The sequence below is a fragment of the Macaca mulatta genome, chromosome 15 (genome assembly GCF_049350105.2).
Source record: "Macaca mulatta isolate MMU2019108-1 chromosome 15, T2T-MMU8v2.0, whole genome shotgun sequence".
NCBI classification, from domain to species: domain Eukaryota; kingdom Metazoa; phylum Chordata; class Mammalia; order Primates; family Cercopithecidae; genus Macaca; species Macaca mulatta.
This window is the reverse complement of record NC_133420.1, coordinates 64,492,573-64,512,408: the sequence shown is the minus strand read 5'-3', so window position 1 is coordinate 64,512,408 and position 19,836 is coordinate 64,492,573. Positions and strand designations below refer to the sequence as shown.

The window sequence follows — 19,836 nt, the reverse complement described above, 5'->3', positions numbered from 1 at the left end:
TGTGTATATACCAAATTTTCTTCATTCTGACACTTAGGTTGATTCTATATCTTGGCTATCATGAATAGTGCTGCAGTAAACATGGGGATGCTAATATCCCTTTGATATACTGACATCCTTTCCTTTGGATAAATATCCAGTAATGGGATTGCTGGATCACGTGGTAGTTCTGTTTTTAGTGGTTTTTTTTTTTTGAGAGGGAGTCTCGCTTTGTCACCTGGGCTGGAGTGCAGTGGCCGGATCTCAGCTCACTGCAAGCTCCGCCTCCCGGGTTTACGCCATTCTCCTGCCTCAGCCTCTTGTGTAGCTGGGACTACAGGCGCCCGCAACCTCGCCCAGCTAGTTTTTTGTATTTTTTAGTAGAGATGGGGTTTCACCGTGTTAGCCAGGATGGTCTTGATATCCTGACCTCGTGATCCACCCATCTCGGCCTCCCAAAGTGCTGGGATTACAGGCTTCAGCCCCTGCGCCCGGCCTGTTTTTAGTTTTTTTTGGGAAACCTCCATACTGGTTTCCATAAGGGCTGTACTAATTTACATTCCTGTCCACAGTGTATGTGAGTTCTCTTTTCTCTCCATTCATGCCAGCATATGTTATATTTTGTGGTTTTGGTGATAGCCATTCTCATTGGGGTGAGATGATAGCTCACTGTGGTTTTCATTTCAATTTTCCTGATGATTAGTACTCTGAGCATTTTTTTCATATATATGTTGGCCATTCTTTTGAGAAATGTCTCTTCAGATCCTTTGTCCACTTTTTAATGGGATTTTTTTTTGCTCTTGATTTGAGTTCCTTATATATTCTGCATATTAGTCCCTTGTTGGATGAATAGTTTGCAAATATTGTCTCCCATTCTGTAGGTTGTCTCTTTATTGATTGTTACTTTTGCTGTACAAAGGCTTTTTAGTTTTATAGGGTCCCATTTGCCTATTTTTATTTATTTCTATGCATTTGAAGTCTTAGCCATAAAATCTTTGCCCAGACTAATGCCCTGAAGTGTTTCCCTTATGTTTTCTTCTAGTAGTTTTAATGTTTTGGGTCTTATGTTTAACTCTCGAATTCATTTTGAGTTGATTTTTGTGATAGGTGCCCAGTTTCATTCTTCTGTAATATTCAGTTTTCCTAACACCATTTATTGAAGATATTATTCTTTCCTCTGTGTTTTTCTGGTACTTGTGTTGAAACATCAGTTGACTGTAAATACATGGATTTATTTCTGGGTTCTCTATTCTATTCCATTGGCTTGTGTCTCAGTTTTTATACCAGTAGTAACCTGTTTTGGTTACTATAGCTTTATGGTGTATTTTGAAGTCAGATAGCATGATACCTCCAGCTTTGTCCATTTTACTCAGTATTACTTTGGCTATCCAGGGTCTTTTGTGGTTTATATGAATTTTAGGATTGTTATTTCTATTTATGTGAAGAATAGCATTGGTATTTTGATAGGGATTACATTTAATCTGTAGATTGCTTTGGATAATACAGTCATTTTAACAATATTCTTAGAACCTATTTGCATAGTATGTTTTCTATTTGTTTGTGTTCTCTTCAATTTCTGTCATCAGTGTTTTGTCATTTTTGTTGTAGAGGTCTTTCACCCTTGGTTAAATTTATTCCCAGGTATTGAATATTTTTTGTAACAATTGTAAATGTGATTACTTTTTTGATTTATTTTTCAGCTAGTTATTATTACTGATTTTTGTAGTTGATTTTGTATTCAACTTCACTGAATTTATTGATCAGATCTAAGAGTTAAAAACACACATTGGAGTCTTTAGGTTTTTCTACATATAAGATCATGTCATGTGCAAAGAGGGACAATTTGGCTTCCTCTTTTCCAGTGTGGTTGCCTTGGATTTCTTTCTCTTTCCTGATTGCTTTGGCTAGGACTCCCAGTACTAAGTTGAATGAGAGTCGTGAGAGTGGGACATTTCTACTAAGCCAGACAATGGCAGAGCAAAAAAAAAAAAAAAAAAAAAAAAAACTACAGGCAAATACTTCTGATAAACACAGATGCAAAAATCGTCAACAAAATACTAGTAAACCAAATCAAGTAATATATCAAAAAGATAATATACCATGATCAAGTGGGATTTATCCCAGGGATGCAATGATGGTTCCACATATACAAATCAATAAATACGAATACATCACCTCAACAGAATGAAGGACAAAAACTGTAAGATCATCTCAACAGACATAGAAAAGGCATTTGATAAAATTCAGCATCCCTTCATCATAAAAAAAAAAACTCTCAAAAAATTACACATTAAAGGAACATACCTCAACATAGTAAAGACCATATGTGACAAACCCATGGCTTACATCCTCCTGAATGGGGAAAAGCTGAAAGCTTTTCCTCTAAGAACTGGAAAAAGACAAGAAGAGCCCAAGTTTCTTGTGTTCTTGTTTTTTATTGTTGTTGATGTTTTGAGACAGGTCTCACTCTGTCACCCAGGCTGGAGTGCAGTGGTGCTATCTCAGCTCACTTCAACCTCTGCCTCCCGGGTTCAAGCGAGTCTCTCACCCCAGCCTCCCAAGTAGCTAGGATGACAGGCATGCGCCACTACACCCAGCTAATTTTTGTATTTTTAGTAAAGATGGAGTTTCCCATGTTGGCCAGGATGGTCTCGAACTCCTTAAGTGATCCACCCACCTTGGCCTCCCAAAGTGCTGGGATTACAGGTGTGAGCCACCATGCCCGGCTGAATGTTTCTTCTTATATTGATATTTGTGTATGTGTTGTAATAATTCCTTCTTTTAATGTTATGGATTGGCTTTTTTAGGGAAAGGCTTTTTTTTCTGTAGATGTATCTATATTGTTGCTGGGAGAAGGTGCTTTGGCTTTCTGGGTGGGTGCAGTAGTGTAGTCTCTGTATGATTTCTTCACTTTTATTCAGACTAGTTTCCTGGCTCTTCAGTGGTGTAGGCTGGTGTAGGCTGTGACAAGACTTTGCTGGGGACTGATATGCCAGATGGGCTGGTCCTCTGGAATCAGTAGTAGCAGTGGCATTTTAGGAATGCCAGTCTTTGGGCTCCCTTGGGCCTCCAGGTGGTATGCTTGGTGCTGGCAGTGCCAGTGGCCGACCAAGTGGATGGGTCCTTGGATCCCCTGGGTGACGTGTGAGGAGTTGACAGTGGTAGCAGTGGTGTGTCAGTCCTTGCACCACTCAGCAGCATGTGTGGCTTTTAGTGGTGGCAGCAGGCTTGATAGGCTAGTCTCTAGACCTCCAGGTGGCATGCAGTGATGGGTGGCACTGGTGGCAGGATAGGCTAGGTTTTGCTCTGGAGAACTGTCCTGCAGACTGTAGAATGTTTACCAGCATCCCTGTTCTTTAGCCAGTAAATGCCAGTAACATCACATGGGAACTTGTTAGAAATACAGTTTCACAGGTCCTGCTGCACTCCACTGAGTCTAGAAACCAAGGTGATGTGGCCCAGCATTCTGTGCTTTAACAACCCTCAGGTGATTTTAATGTATGTTCAAGCTTGAAATACCACTGCCTTGGTAGATTACAAGGTTCCCCCTGCCCCAGAAAGAACTTGTATTAGTCAAGGTTCTCTAAAGGGACAGAACTGATAGGAGAGATATGTGTGTGTGTGTGTGTGTGTGTGTGTGTGTGTGTGTATGAAGGAGAGTTTTTTAGGAGAATTGACTCATATCATCACAAGGTGTCCCACACTAGGCCATCTGCAAACCGAGGAGCCAGGAAGCCAGTCCGAGTTCCAAAACCTCAAAAGTAGAGAAGCCGACAGTGCAGCCTTCAGTCTGTGGTCAAAGGCCCAAGAGCCCCTGGCAAAGCACAGGTGTAAGGTGATGGGTTTTAAATAAGGAACATTTGTAACTTAAACCTTCAGAGGACACCTCACATGAAACTGGCTGCCTCCGCAGGAGTAATTTAGATCTCTCCACCTTGTTGTTAGGAACCTGGAACAGAGATTTTTGCATTGGATATGAGATTAGATAGACTTTTAAGGGCTCGTCTGACTCTCTGCCTTTCAAGCTTTAATCAGAAGTCTTAGCTTTCTTTCTCCAGTTTTAGATTTAACAATCTAAACCTAACTTGAACATTGGTACATAATGCCTAATAAATGTTGCTTAAGTAAAATGAACTTGGAAACATTCTTCATGGTATCCTCTTTTTTCTCTTGCAGTTAAAAGGGCCAAATTCCAGGGTTCACCAGGTAAGGCCAGCCTTCTATTATGTCTTTTCCTCTTGTATTTGCTGTTATTTCAAAGCAATTTAAAAAAGTTATTAATTCATTGATCAAATTCAGTAATTTAATTCATTACTTCACTAAATTAATTCATGAAATCATTAATCTAGTGAAAAATTAGTTTTCTTACCTCTTGGCTAACCCAATTCTACTTCTCAATAATAATTATATATTTAGAGGTTTTGATATACCTTTTCTGACTTTTTCTCAGAAAAAAGTCCGAAATAGTATAAAAGGATAAATATTGACAATTAGTGGAAAAAAATTTTTTTTATACTTTAAGTTCTAGGGTACATGTGCACAACGTGCAGGTTTGTTACATAGGTATACATGTGCCATGTTGGTTTGCTGCACCCATTAACTCGTCATTTACATTTGATATTTCTCCTAATGCTATCCCTCCCCCAGCCCACCACCCCACGACAGGCCCTGGTGTGTAATGGATAAATATTGAAATATCAGTGTATCATGTCTTGCAGTTCATGAACCTGTTTCAGCTTAAGAGTGTGTGTAGCCGGGCGCGGTGGCTCACGCCTGTAATCCCAGCACTTTGGGAGGCTGAGGCGGGCGGATCACAAGGTCAGGAGATCGAGACCACGGTGAAACCCCGTCTCTACTGAAAATACAAAAAATTAGCCGGGCGCGGTTGCGGGCACCTGTAGTCCCAGCTACTCGGGAGGCTGAGCCAGGAGAATGGCGGGAACCCGGGAGGCGGAGCTTGCAGTGAGCCGAGATCGTGCCACTGCACTCCAGCCTGGGCGGCAGAGCGAGACTCCGACTCAAAAAAAAAAAAAAAAGAGTGTGTGTATATGTATCTGTTGGGTCATATAAAATTTAAAATATACAAATAGACTATGTGAAACATATCTTATGCAACCTGCTTTTCCCCCCCAGCAACACATCATGAAAGAGAGTGTGTGTGTGTGTGTGTGTGTGTGTGTGTATATGTATGTATGTGTGTGTCTGGTTCATTCTTTTAAGGTGCTGTACAGAATTTTGTTGTAGATTTGTACCCGGATTAATAGGTCCCTGATTGATTAATACTTGATTAATATTTAGGTTCCCAACTTTTTGCCATTATAAAGAATAAATGTTCATGTGCACTTCTCATTGTTTGCTTTTGCAAATGTGTCTATGTACTAGATTCAGAAGTAGAATTGCTGGGTCAAAAGTATATATATATATTTTTAAAATTTGATAACTCCTGCCAAATTTTTCTTCTGCAAGTTTTTACTATATATACTGAGACCAAAAGTTTATGAACATTTATTTTCCCAAATTCTTATCAACATTCGATATGAAACTTTAAAATCTTTGTCTGAAGATTTAAAATGGTATTTCCTTATTTTAATATGCATTTCCTCAATTTTGATTGTCATATTAGGAAGATTTCCTCTGGTTACTGCTGGGGAAGAAGGGAGGGGAGCTGGAGGATTACTGGAAATGTGTGAATATGCTTGAGAACCCAGGAAAACCTGAAAAACTGGACCTTGGGTACAACAGTAATGAAAGCAGTTTCTGAGCAGTTTCTTGTTTTAAAGGTTGTTATCTTTCTCTGTCTGCTGGCTCTTTTTTTCTGAGAATCTGCTCTGTTGTTTCTCTCCCAGGTGGTTGTCTATGCTTACCCATCTTGCACCCGTAATAGCTGCCTCAATGGAATTTATACCTCTTCCTTTTAGCTTCAGCACCAACCACCAGTTGTCAGTATTTATCCTTTTACCCTATTTAATATCTTTTGAGAGGGAATCAGGTTTGTTTCAGCTTTTGGCCAGCTTATGGATTGGCTGCTCTTGGGTTATTTAATCTTGGTCTGGTCAGCTATGTGTGATTGGATGTTGGGGTGGAGTACAAAATAATGTGATATAAAACATAGCTCAGTGGCCTACTGCACTACCACTAGTAGATATGGATGGAGATTCTCCTTGTATAGGCTTTTATCCTCATATATCTTTAATATAATTGTAAATTTTCCATGTTGATAAGTATGAAACTACACCATTTTAAATGATATTTAAAAGAAAGATTTACCTTCAGCTGAAAGTGTATAATGGGTCCCATTTTCTTATATTTTCTCTAACATTAGGTAATCATGTTAAGCAATGTTTGCCAGTTCGATGAGTCAAAGTGATAGTTTGCTATTTTTTCATTGTATAAAATTAGGATTAATTTCTTACATAGAAAAGCAAACCCTCAATTCAGTGCCCCAATCATGGCTGATGTGGATGTAGTGAGGCGAGTGCCAAATGTGCTGTAGTAAGAATTAGGTGAGATGCCTGAGTCTGAAGTTTCAGGCCACCACCTTTGTTTAGTAATCAACTTGTTTAGTACTCAACTCTCAGGTTAGAGAATTTCCTTTTCTCAACTCTGATAATATTTCTTTTTTTGACTGGGCGCGGTGGCTCATCCTTGTAATCCCAGCACTTTTGGAGGCCGAGATGGGTAGATCACTTGAGGTCAGGCGTTCGAGACCAGCCTGGCCAACGTGGTGAAACCTTGTCTCTACAAAAAATAAAAAAGCTGGGCATGGTGGCGCACACCTATAATCCCAGCTATTTGGGTAGCTGAGGCATGAGAATTGCTTGAACCTGGTAGGTGGAGGTTGCAGTGAGCCAAGATCATGCCACTGCACTCCAGTTTGGGTGACACAGCAAGACTCTGTCTCAAAAAAAAAAAAAAAAAAAAAGAGATTTCTTTTTATGCAATTTGTGCTTTAGGCCAAACTGAATAGATCGAGATTGAAATCTAATTTTTTTGTGAAGATTTTTCCTTAAATTTTGTCCTTATTAACAGCTCTGCAGTTCTTTATCACTTTTTTCTTTTTTCCTTGTGGTACTTATCTCTTTCTACATTTTATTAAATTTATGTACCTTATCTTTCCTAGCAGATCAATTAGATTTGGATTTTTCCCCCCAGACGGCAAGTAGGCTATGTAATTAACTTAGTAGGTTAGGATTAACATTGTAATAGATTAAATAAATTAGAATAGGAAATATCAATGTATCATATCTTCACATTCATGAATCTGTTTCAGTTTGAGTGTGTGTGTATGCATATTTGTTGGGTCATACATAAAATTTCTTAAAATTTAAAAAACAGTATTTTAGATTATGCTCTTGAAGATAGTATGTAGTTTTATAATTTTGGCAACTCTACTGTGTCTTGAATGAAGCTATATTATACAATATATAGCTTATTTTTTTCCTGCACATGTAATACTTTAATTTCTATATTGCTTAATTCCAAGGACTTTGTGAGATTGGGTAACAATCTGAGCACTAAGTATTCTGTCTCCATTTTGTATTTTTTCAAAGATAAATTTAACACATATGTGACCCTGAAAGTACAGAATGTGAAGAGCACAACTGTAGCAGTTCGTGGTGATCAGCCTTCCTGGGAACAGGATTTCATGTTGTAAGTATTTTGCAGCAGCAGTGTGCCTACATATTTCATAATCTTTTAAAGGAAATTGCATTGGGTGAAACAATTAGAAGATTTTGTGTATTTCTGAGATTTATAAAATGTACTGGCACTGTTAAATACTCTTTTGAAAACTGAGGAGTTACAGAAATAAGTGAGGTTCATGGTACGTGAAGCACAAGTGCAGTTTTGTTTTCTCATGGATTTGTAATTTGTTCCTGGAGATGAATGATAATGCAGGTAAACTCCCAATTGATTTGTGTTGGTGCAAATACTACATAGGCAGATTTTCTCAATGGCCAGAATTAGAATAGAGTACAGCAGACTTAGCATGACATTAAACTTCATCTTTCTTTGATTCTCAGAAGGCTCTTTGAAGGAATGTGGCCATGCATGTGAGAGACTGTATCTTCGTGTGTGCCTAAGTCATCTGTTTTAGAGGCTGAAGATTTCTGTGCTTATAATCCTTTTGCTTTATGGAGTAAAATGTCCTATATTCAATTAATTAAAATGAATAAATATTAGTAGAGTTTCTCGTGTATGACAAAGTTTAGTATATTATGATTTTAATTAAACTTTGGCTTTAAAAACTTGATATTTCTTTCTTTTGTCTCCTTAAGTTTCAGGAATTTTGTGTTCCTGTTCTAGAAAAGGGGAGAAAAGTATAGAATGTATTCAAGGACTAGGCAAATCATTTAGCTTCATAGGGCACTAGTTTCCTTATCTATAAAGGTCTTCCTTTCTCAGAAGATTATGCTTGTTTTTTTGGAAGGTAGAGGTGGACATGAAGGGGCTGAATGAGAAAACGTACTGAAATTTGCTGTGAAATTTGAAACGGAACTGAAATCGATTTGCATGTTTTATAGTGCAGCTCAGAGGGACATAGGGATGGTTATTATTTTTATGGGGAGACATTTCCAATCCTCTGGGCTCTTAGTATATTGCTTCCTTTTTTTTTTTTTTTTTTTTGAGGCAGGATCTCACTTTGTCAACCATGCTGGAGCATGGTGGTATGATCATAGTTTACTGCAGCCTCTAACTCCTGGGCTCGAGTGATCTTCTTGCCTTAGCCTCCTGAGTAGTGGAAACTACAAGCATGTACCACCACACCTTGGTTAATGTTTTTGTTTTTTGTAAAGATGGGGTTTTCGCTATGTTGCCCAGGCTAATCTCAAACTCCTAGGCTCAAGCAGTCTTCCTGCCTTGGCCTCCCAAAGTTGTGGGATTACAGGTGTGAGCCACTGCACTCAGCCTATATTGCTTCCTATAGGACCATTATTGTGATAGTTAAAGGCAAAGATTATGAGGTTTGGGGCTAGGACAATAGCAGAAGACATAGAAAAGGATGAATAGAGGGTGTTCAGGAAGTAGAACCAAAAGATTTGCTTGGACGATGGGGTGGGTGGTATGCCATTCAGTAGGATGAGGATTAATATAAGTTATGGACAGTCTTATATTTGAGATTCTTATAGGACAGATAGGAAGGAGGAGAGGTACAGAAGATAGTTAGAAACCTGAAGCCGGCACTCAGGGAAGAAGTCTGCTTTGGAGAAATATTTTGGTCAGTTGAAGCCATAGATGAAGAGGAGAATGCTTAGGGATAAGATGTGTATGGTGAGAAAAGGGACTGGGGTAGACGCTGGAGAGTGGCAGCATTTAAATGAGGGGACAAAAAAGGATTAAACAGAGAGGTAGAAGAGCCAGGATATAATGGTGTCTTGGAAGCTGAGGGAGAACTGGGCTTCAAACAGAAGGAGGCCAATAGTGTCATGTTTCTTTCTCACTGGTTGCCTCTCTCTCAAGATTATATAAGCCTCATTTATTCCCTCTTACAGTGACAGTGATATGAGACTGAGAGCACCTGTTTCCTTCTTTACACATGCAGTGTACAGAGTCAGCTACAAATGGTTTATGCAAGTCTCTTTCCATACCAGTGTGTTAGCCATAATCCTGGCTATGGTTTATAAACCTAGCACTTCCAGTTGGCTATAACCATCACTTCCAGTTATAACTGTTCCCATTATGTGAGGCACAGTGATCTTCTGCAGCCTCTCATCAGCATAGCTAGCATTATTCTTTTTTTTTTTTTTTTTTTTTTGAGACGGAGTCTCGCTGTGTCTCCCAGGCTGGAGTGCAGTGGCGTGATCTCGGCTCACTGCAAGCTCCGCCTCCCGGGTTCATGCCATTCTCCCGCCTCAGCCTCCCGAGTAGCTGAGACTACAGGCGCCCGCCACCACGCCCGGCTAGTTTTTTTTTTTTTTGTATTTTTAGTAGAGACGGGGTTTCACCGTGTTAGCCAGGATAGTCTCGATCTCCTGACCTCGTGATCCACCCGCCTCGGCCTCCCAAAGTGCTGGGATTACAGGCTTGAGCCACCGCGCCCGGCCTAGCTAGCATTATTCTTATGTGTTTATTTTCCAGTTTCCCATAGCACTTCCCCTTTCTACCCTGCTGTGATGTGTGTGAATTTTCTTCCTGTCTCCCACATTGAGATGCTGTGTGAATTTTGCCATCTCTTCTTTTACACGTGGGTTTTATTAGCTACTTTCTCTACTTTTCTGCTCTTCCTACTCCTTATTCTTCCTATCCTGTCCTATTTTATTTATTTACTTATTTATTTTTTTTGGTTCACTCCTTGCAGAATTTAGTCTACTACCCTGTCCTTTTGTCACTGGAAACTCCAGTGTTGGTTTCCTCTCTCCCATTCTCCTTTTTCCTTCTCCATGATGTATTATGTGGCAGTATCTAATATCCATTTTGGTATTTCTTATATTATTTGTTTTTAACATTTTTCATATCTTGTTTTTAGGACTAGATTGTTCATTTCTTAAGGGTAAGGTGGGCATCTTCACTATTTGTATGAATTCGTGTATCCCAAAGTCTTCTATACTATTGTTGATTGAATTAATTAACAGAAAAGAAACTTCCCTAGGGTCCTGGGTATGAAGCATAAGTAGAGCTCTCAGACCTCTCTTAGCTAGACCTGCTGAGCAAATGTAGGTGAGATGAGAAGCTTCTTACAGAATATATACTCACTGTTTGGGCCTTCTCCCCAGAGAGTTCTCTGAAGAACAGATTTTCTTCTTTATCTGTTCAAGTCAAGCTGTTAAAGACCTCTGGCTATTTCTTCTGTCTGTTGGCTGAGATACTATTTGGGAGTTGATTTGGGAATATTATATATGTATCCCCAAGCAATTTTTCTTCTTTTCTTTATCTTGTGAGACAGGATCTCACTCTGTTGACCAGGCTGGAGTGCAGTGGCACCATCTTGGCTCACTGCAGCCTTGATTTCCTGGGCTCAAGCGATTTTCCAGCTTCAGCCTCCTGAGTAGCTGGGACTACAGACACACGCCACCGTATCTAGCTAATTAAAAAAAATTTTTTGGCCGGGCGCGGTGGCTCAAGCCTGTAATCCCAGCACTTTGGGAGGCCGAGATGGGCGGATCACGAGGTCAGGAGATCGAGACCATCCTGGCTAACATGGTGAAACCCCGTCTCTACTTAAAAAAAAAAAAAAAAAGGCACGGTGGCTCAAGCCTGTAATCCCAGCACTTTGGGAGGCCGAGACGGGCGGATCACGAGGTCAGGAGATCGAGACCAGCCTGGCTAACATGGTGAAACCCCGTCTCTACTAAAAATACAAAAAACTAGCCAGGCGAGGTGGTGGGCGCCGGTAGTCCCAGCTATTTGGGAGGCTGAGGCAGGAGAATGGCGTAAACCTAGGAGGCAGAGCTTGTAATGAGCTGAGATCCGGCCACTGCACTCCAGCCTGGGTGACAGAGCGAGACTCTGTCTCAAAAAAAAAAAAAAAAAAAAAAAAAATTTTTTTTGGAGACACTAGGTTTTGCCATGTTGCCCAGGCTGGTCTTGAACTCCTGGGCTCAAGTGATCTTCCCACCTCAGCCTCCCAACATACTGGGATTACAGGCATGAGCCATTGCACCTGGCCCAAGCAATTTTTTGATTCCATATTCAAATGACGGATAAGTCCAATGGATTTGAGGATGTCACCTATATTTTCCAAGACTAATTGGTTAATTAGGCTGAATTAAATGATGTGACAGAAAGCTTAGTTTCTCCACTGTGAACACTGTAACTTAGTGGCTAGGCTTATTCATCTACTTTGTGGCTCTGAACAGCTCTCCAGATAGCTTAGAAGTTTTTGGACACACAAAAAAATTGAGTCCTATATTATGTTTCTTCTCCAAAGCACCTAGTCATATGTCTTGTAAGTGCTCAGGAAATGATAATTAAATGAATAAATTAACTCAGTACATTCTATGCTGTATTATATTTATATAAAAGGGATAAATTTTCTTTGCTTTATTAATTTTCAACACCTGACATTAATTCTATGGCTGTCATTCTATATCTCAAACTTGTGAATCTGAGAACATGTATTTTATAGCCCAACAGGGAACCCAAGTACAAACTTGAAACTTCTACTTGTGATAAATAGCTGTTGTTTTCCTGAGAATGCTTTTCTGCTCTCTCTGCTGGAATTGGTCTTTTCTCATCTTTCTTGGACTACCCCTCAAGTAGCCTTGTGTTTTAGTAAGAGCTTTCTGGAGAACATTTTTAGCATTAACACAAGTACTATTTGCATATTCTAGTTTAAGACTGGGATTATGTTTGAGTAAGTCCTTCCAAACAGATACTCAACCATGTATGACACTGCTTTTAAATAGTGCTTATCTGGCTCTTTATGGAATGATTTCTTTTCAATTTTTTCCCCCCTGGTTATTATTATAGGAAAATCATTATATTTATCATTATCCCATGGTAATAATTTTGCTTGTAAGTGACAATGCCTAGCTTAATAATGATTAATGAGTCTCCAGGGACTGAGTGGTGTGAACTAGCACACTCTAGCACCCCTCACTTGCCTGTGACCACATGTTCCTATCAAACTGACGTGTTCTCAGGGACCCTACTTCTACCTGGACTCCCTTTCATAAATCCCCCTTTCCCCCCAGCTTTTTTGGTGGGGATGGAGTCTGGCTCTGTCACCCAGGCTGGAGTGCAATGGCATGATCTTGGCTCTGCCTCCTGGGTTCAAGTGATTCTTGTGTCTTAGCCTCCCAAGTAGCTGGGATTACAGGCGTGCGCCCCCATGCCCAGCTAATTTTTTGTATTTTTAGTAGAGACAGCATTTTGCCACGTTGGCCAAGCTGGTCTCAAACTCTTGACCTCAGGTGATCCGTGCGCCTCCCAAAGTGCTGGGATTATAGGCTTGAGCCACCATGCCTAGCCTCATAAATCTTGTAAAGTAGACTTACCTTTCCTAAAAGTTTCCTGTATACAATGTGTAGTTTAAGTTGAAGCAGTGTTAGTTGACAATAAAACATATGAAACTGTTGCCTATGGGTGGAAATTGGCAGGCAGGCCTGGCAGTAATGTCCTCATTACTTGGCCTCATATTGTGTGAAACTGCATTAGTCTAATCATGATTGTATCTCCAAAGTGGAAAGAATGGATAGACAAAGGCATTTTTCTTTCTTTTTTTCCCCCATCCCCACTGAGGTTTAAATGGTATATAAAAAACTGTACATAATTTATGTGTACAATTTAGACATGTATATACTTGTGTTACCATCACCATAATCAAGGTAATAAATATATTTATCAACTCTAAAAGTTTACTTGTGTCTCCTTTTTTTGTTGTATGTGTGTTAAGAACATTTAATATGAAATCTACCCTCTTAAATTTTGAGTTGCACAATACCTTATTGTTAACTGGAGGCACTATGTGGTACAGCAGCAGGTCTCTGGAACTTACTTAACTGTAACAAAGGCAGTTTTCTGTGGACACCTTACATAGGTTTCTTGGAGCCTAAAAATGGTCACCGCATTCTGGGAAATTTTGATTTTCCCTGAAGACAGGATCCTGGTGAGAAAGCATTCAAAGTTTAGCAAAACAGGAGATGTAGTTGTTTCTTTCATATTGTCTAGCTTTCCTCAAAGGGCTTTCCTCTTTCTCTTAGTGAGATTAGTCGCCTGGACCTGGGTCTAAGTGTGGAGGTATGGAACAAAGGACTGATCTGGGACACCATGGTGGGGACTGTGTGGATTGCACTGAAGACTATTCGTCAGTCGGATGAGGTCAGTCATTGCATTGCCTGTTTGGAAGTATGGTTCCCAGCCCTTGCTTCTCCCCATGCTAGCTCCACTTTAGCTAATATTCATCCATGCATCTTGGATTATTCTTCCCCCTTTCTAATTAGAGGGCATGCAACCTGCCTGTTCCTAACTTCACCTGAAGGTTCAGATGATTTTATTTAAGTCTGGCCTACCCTGTGTCCTGTGACTGAACTCACAGGCTCCAGAGCACCTCTTCAGCCTTATCAGGTAGATAGTCCCTTCTGAGGTATGTGTGTGTCTGTGTGTGTGTGTTTACTTAGGGTACTTGTGGTTTCTGTGTTCTCCTCTAAGTCGCTGCCCTGGGAGGAGTCCCATTAAACTTCCTTAGCCAGCTGGCTGGCTATTCTCTGCTTTGTTTCTTTGAGTTACCAATCTCCAAGGAACTGATTTTCAGTGCCCTTCTTCTGCATGTAACCCTAACAGAGTTTAAGGAACTACCAGGTTTGGCAATTTATATTCACACTGTCTATACATTTTTTCTAGGATTGAACTCTTGCCTCACTTTCCTAGACTAGACCATAACTGAGCATCATTTCCCCACTTTGCACCTGGACAAAATCTGTTATATTCCTATTTGGTGTTAACATGGACCATGAATTTTCTCTGGGAGTGGGGAAGTTGAAGTTGCCTCTATTTTCTGTATTTCTTTTAGTTCTAGCTAAGTCTCTACTCCCCCAGGCAGATGGGCAGTTCATTTTCATTGCAACCCCAGTTCAGTCCTATTTAGCCAGCAATGTTAGTAGCTTTTTACTGACTAGAAACAGTGACACAGTCATTAAGAACTGTGCAGGTTAAATATTGATCCACAGAGGTGCTTAGTTTTAGAGTATGCTACTCGAGACATTTTGTCCTTGTTAGACCTGCAGAGCTGAGCACTGAAAGCTGCTTCCCCACCAAAGAGGGAAAACGGAAGCCACATGCAGTGGAGGCAGGTGGTGACAGTGGTGTGTTTGCCTTACCAGGATGTGAATGGCCCTCAGAAGCTCAAGCACGGAACTTCAGAGAAAAAAACCTGACTCTTGAACTAAGAGGGAGCCAAGAAAGATTAAACTTTAATCTTAGATCTTTGTGTCCTAGGAAGGGCCTGGGGAATGGTCCACATTGGAGGCAGAGACGTTAATGAAAGATGATGAGATCTGTGGAACTAGAAACCCAACTCCTCATAAAATTTTGCTTGATACAAGATTTGAGTTGCCTTTTGGTGAGTCTATTTGATTAAAATTTTAAAACTATTTAATAATTTTTACCATATTGTTTGGAATTGTTTGCTAGTTGTTTCATTAATGTATATTTTGTCACCTCAGCCATCTCTTTTGAGGATATTCTGTCTTCATTCACTCTCTTTCTTTTAACACTTCACCCAGGGAATGGTGCAAAGTAGAATATAGAATGGTGCGCTTTAAAGAATCTACACTGAAAAGCATTCTCTTCAACTCATCTAATTTTCTGTGACTATTTATTATAATGACTTACGAAATATTTGCTTGTTAGATTTATTATTTTGAAAATAAACATTTATTGTCTTGAAGTGACTATATATACCTTCTGATTTGTTAATTTAAGAACTAGCACTGATAAATAGAATAACAACTTAAAATGTAAATTAAATCACAATACATGCTCATGATAAAAATTCAAATAGTAAGAAAATGTACATGGATAAAGTTAAAAGTTTATTTTCCCAGTTCCTTTAATCTTCTTTGCATTTCCCAGTGTGAAATCACTGTTAACATTCTTGTATTTTGGTTTAGACACATGATACTTATTTTCTAAAAACTTATTTTGGCAAAATTTGGATCATACTCTATATAATATGTATATACTGATATATAGTGTTTTACAAACTACTTAGACATTTATCCTGGACATCGCTCCATGTTATACTTTAAGATCTATCTTGTTCATTTGAACAGATGCCTCTACCATAATTTATCTTTTTTTTTGTTTTTGTGTTTTTGTTTTTTGTTTTTGTTTTTTTTCATTTTTTTGAGATGGAGTCTTGCTCTGCCTAGGCTTTAGGGCAGCAGCACGATCTTGGCTCACTGCAACCTCTGCCTTCTGGGTTCAAGTAATTCTCATGCCTCAGCTTCCCGAGTCACTGAGATTACAGGCTTTTGCTACCACATCTGGTTAATTTTTTGTATTTTTTAGTAGAGACAGGGTTTCACCATGTTGGTCAGGCTGGTCTCGAACTCCTGACCTCAAATGATCCGCACACCCCGGCTTTCTAAAGTGCTGGAATTACAAGTGTGAGCCACCACGCCCGGCCTACCATAATTTATTTAAGTACTCCTTTATTGATTGACATGTAGGTTTTTTCAGTTTTTTTTGATGTTATATACTGCTAACTAACAACTCTGTATATCTTTGCCCATTTTGAGTCTAGAATAAATTTCTTAAAGTAGAATTGCTGGATCAAAGGGTATGTACACAATTACTTTTTATGGAATCTACTAAGTTCCTTGTCCAAAAGGTTATACCAATTTATACTCTTATAAATTATATCTGAGGAGTGCCTGTTTCTGCACATCCTTGGCAGTCTTTTGTATTTCCCAGTTAATCTTTATTTGATTATTTTGTATGGTGTCTTGTTTTAGTTTAGTTGATTTCCGTTAGTTTTATTTTAATTTTTTACCATTCATATTATTGATATTTGCATATCCTGTTGTTATTGCTGTTGTTTTATGATCTCAGTGTATTTGTATCTTGTATCCTATGGTTATTTAAGCAAAAATGACATGATTTTCCAGCTAACTCGGAAAGAACTAAACTCAGAACAACTATTATTTCAGAAAAATAGAAAGGAAGTCTTTCTTGTGGGACGTAGACCAAGCTGCAAGTGAAGGGAAAATCAACTGGAGGGAGTGGGTGTTGGTTCAAATACCACAGATACTGTCCATTTTCTTTTTTTTTCTTTTTTTTTTTTTTTTTTTTTTGAGACGGAGTCTCGCTCTGTCGCCCAGCCCAGGCTGGAGTGCAGTGGCGCGATCTCGGCTCACTGCAAGCTCCGCCTCCCGGGTTCACGCCATTCTCCTGCCTCAGCCTCCCGAGTAGCTGGGACTACAGGCGCCCACAACCGCGCCCGGCTAATTTTTTTTTTTGTAATTTTTAGTAGAGACGGGGTTTCACCGTGGTCTCGATCTCCTGACCTTGTGATCCGCCCGCCTCGGCCTCCCAAAGTGCTGGGATTACAGGCGTGAGCCACCGCGCCCGGCCGATACTGTCCATTTTCACCAAATTTTAGTAGATAGTCTTGAATAAATGTTTTTTTGTTTGATGTATGCACTTAGGACCATTTCCAGAGACTTTAAATGGTTGTATTTTTAATGTTGTATTACTTTTTGACTGATTTCACTCACTAATTACATAGTTACAAATATTATATAAAATAGACATTATTCTTCTACTTTTAGTGGTTGATTTTATTTAAAAATCAGGGCCGGGCACAGTGACTCACACCTGTAATCCCAACATTTTGGGATGCTGAGGTGGGCGGATCATGAGGTCAGGAGTTTGAGACCAGTCTGACCAACATGGTGAAACCCCATCTCTACTAAAAATAGAAAAAATTAGCTGGGGGTGGTATCGTGCGCCTGTAATCTAAGCTACTCAGGAGGCTGAGGCAGGAGAATCGCTTGAACCCGGGAGGCATGGAGGTTGCAGTGAGCCGAGATTGCGCCACTGCACTCCAGCCTGGGCGATAGAGCGAGACTCTGTCTCAAAAAAAAAAAAAAAAAGATTCAATAATAACAAAATAACATTTATGGTGAATTATTGTGTGCTGGTGGACATGTCACTAAGTATTCACATATGTTAGCTCAGTTAATCCTCATTTCAGTCCTTTGAGGCAGACCCAACTATTATTCCCCACTTTAGAGATAAGCAAACTAAGACAGAGAGTATTTAAGTATTTTGGCCATGGTCTGACTCTAGAGCTGGGGCTTTTAATTTTAACTATTTGTATAATACATTTAACTACTTCTTGTTGGGTATTTTGATTGTTTGAAGTTTATACTGTTATAAATAGCACTGCGATAAACATGCTTGTATCTCTCTATATTTTTTCTCCTTAAAACTATTTTTGTGGAGTGAGGCAGGAATAAATTTACAATGGTTTAAGAAGTTATCCAGTGAAAAGTCCCTTCAGAAATCCATTTTCTTCCTATAGGTTACCACTATTAATACTTTCTTGTGTATCTTTCCAGAGTCAGTTTCTGAATATAAGCACACACACACACACCCCCCCACCACCATCTTCTTTTTAAAAAGCAAATAGCATATTCTAACACATTCCCTGTGCCTTGCTGTTTTGCATTTAATATATCTTGGTAAATCATCCCACATCAGAGCATATAGACCGGCAGCAGCAGCAGCTCCTCTTCCACCTTGCACCTCCCACTCTCCTTCTTTGTAACAGGTGCATAGTATACCATTTTATGGATGTACCATATGTATGAGAAAGCACTATACAAATTACGTTGTAGACTATTTGAAGGTGAGTGTGTGTGTTTTTAAATAAGACTTTGAAATAGGCCGGGCGCGGTGGCTCAAGCCTGTAATCCCAGCACTTTGGGAGGCCGAGATGGGCGGATCACGAGGTCAGGAGATCGAGACCATCCTGGCTAACACGGTGAAACCCCGTCTCTAGTAAGAAATACAAAAAATAGCCGGGCGAGGTGGCAGCGCCTGTAGTCCCAGCTACTCGGGAGGCTGAGACAGGAGAATGGCGTGAACCCGGGAGGCGGAGCTTGCAGTGAGCTGAGATCCGGCCACTGCACTCCAGCCTGGGCTACAGAGCGAGACTCTGTCTCAAAAAAAAAAAAAAAGACTTTGAAATATTGCTACCAATTGTTAAAGAGCTAGTTGAAGGGAAGGAACTGAAGTTTTGGACCGGTGGAACAAAGGAGAAAGGAAAGGGCTATATTTGCTTTATTCATGTGGGCTACTAGAAAGTGTATCTGTTTAAATGTCTCTGAAGTTGATATGATCCATATATTGCCTGAGTGTTTCTCTTTACTGCTGGTAATATGGTCATACTTGATGTTTTTAAAAGGTGAGTTTTGGAGATAAGTTGTTACAGTCAATTTGAAATATTTAGAAATGAGGATATACCATTATACCATTATTTTTTAAGAATTCAAATATTTTCAGTTAGTGACTCACTTAGCAAATATTTGATCATCTAATACTTTCCAGGCATAAAACCTATGGAGTATTTTTTAATAGCTTCTTTTTAAAAATTTTTTAATTGTGGTAAGAGACATAACTGAACATTTAGCATCTTAACCATTTTTAAGTGTACAGTTCACTAGTGTTAAGTACATTCACATTGTTGTGCAGCAGATATCCAGAACTTTTTCACCTTGCAAAACTAAAACTCTGTCCCCATCAAACAACTTCTCATTTCCTCCTCCCCACAGCCACTGACAACCACCATTCTTTCTTTTCTGTGAATTTGACTACTTTAGTTACCTTACATAAGTGAAATCATACAGTATTTGTCTTTTTTTGTGATGGACTTATTTTATTTAGTGTAATGTCCTCAAAGTTTATCCATGTTATGGCATGTGGCAGGATTTTCTTCCTTTTAAGGCTGAATAATGCTCCGTATGCAAGTCTCTCATTTTGTTAATCCTTTCATCCATTAGTGGACACTTGGGTTGCTTCAACTCTAGGTTATTGTGAATAATGCTACTAGGAACCTGGGTGTGCAAATATCTCTTTGAGATCCTGCTTTCACCTCTTTCATATATATAATCCAAAGTGGGAGAACTGTGTCACATGGTAATTCTACTTTTAATTTTTTTGGGAGAAAACCTTTGAATTTTGAGCATCTCAATATCTCAGCATGTGACTTTTCTTCTAAGCTAATCCTTTGGATGGTTTTGGTCTTACTGAGGGGAAGGTAGTACGGTTACATAGAAAGAATGTAGTTTTTGGAATCATACAAACCATGGTTTGAATCATGGCTCATCTCTTTATAAACTGTCACCCTGGCCAGATTATTTTACCGCTCTGAACTTCAGCTTTTTCATCTACAAAACAACAATGGGAATAACG

At 39.5% G+C, this 19,836-nt stretch overlaps 1 protein-coding gene and 1 long non-coding RNA gene across 26 annotated transcripts in view; one reads left to right on the top strand and one right to left on the bottom strand.

Annotated features, from left to right (window-relative positions):
• The window catches only part of UNC13B (unc-13 homolog B), a 235,883-nt gene that overhangs the window by 60,123 nt on the left and 155,924 nt on the right, over positions 1–19,836 (top strand). For 16 of the 25 annotated variants that reach the window (XM_077965805.1, XM_077965803.1, XM_015117503.3 and 13 more), the window contains 4 exons: positions 4,156–4,185; positions 7,530–7,629; positions 13,620–13,737; positions 14,854–14,977. In XM_077965805.1, the coding sequence (XP_077821931.1) occupies positions 14,903–14,977 (75 nt within the window). In that variant the 5' untranslated portion in view covers positions 4,156–4,185; positions 7,530–7,629; positions 13,620–13,737; positions 14,854–14,902. Of the gene's footprint in view, positions 1–3,856; positions 4,075–4,155; positions 4,186–7,491; positions 7,630–13,619; positions 13,738–14,853; positions 14,978–19,836 lie in introns of those variants that run through there. The other 9 variants (XM_077965804.1, XM_077965801.1, XM_077965797.1 and 6 more) reach the window with 3 other exon arrangements.
• Positions 2,395–19,836, bottom strand: part of LOC144334643 (uncharacterized) — a 190,992-nt gene continuing 173,550 nt past the window's right edge. Inside the window, exons 5-6 of the long non-coding RNA XR_013404753.1 lie at positions 13,361–13,522; positions 2,395–3,928 (exon numbers count right to left, since the gene is read on the bottom strand). This is a non-coding gene — a long non-coding RNA (uncharacterized LOC144334643). The remainder of the gene's footprint in view (positions 3,929–13,360; positions 13,523–19,836) is intronic.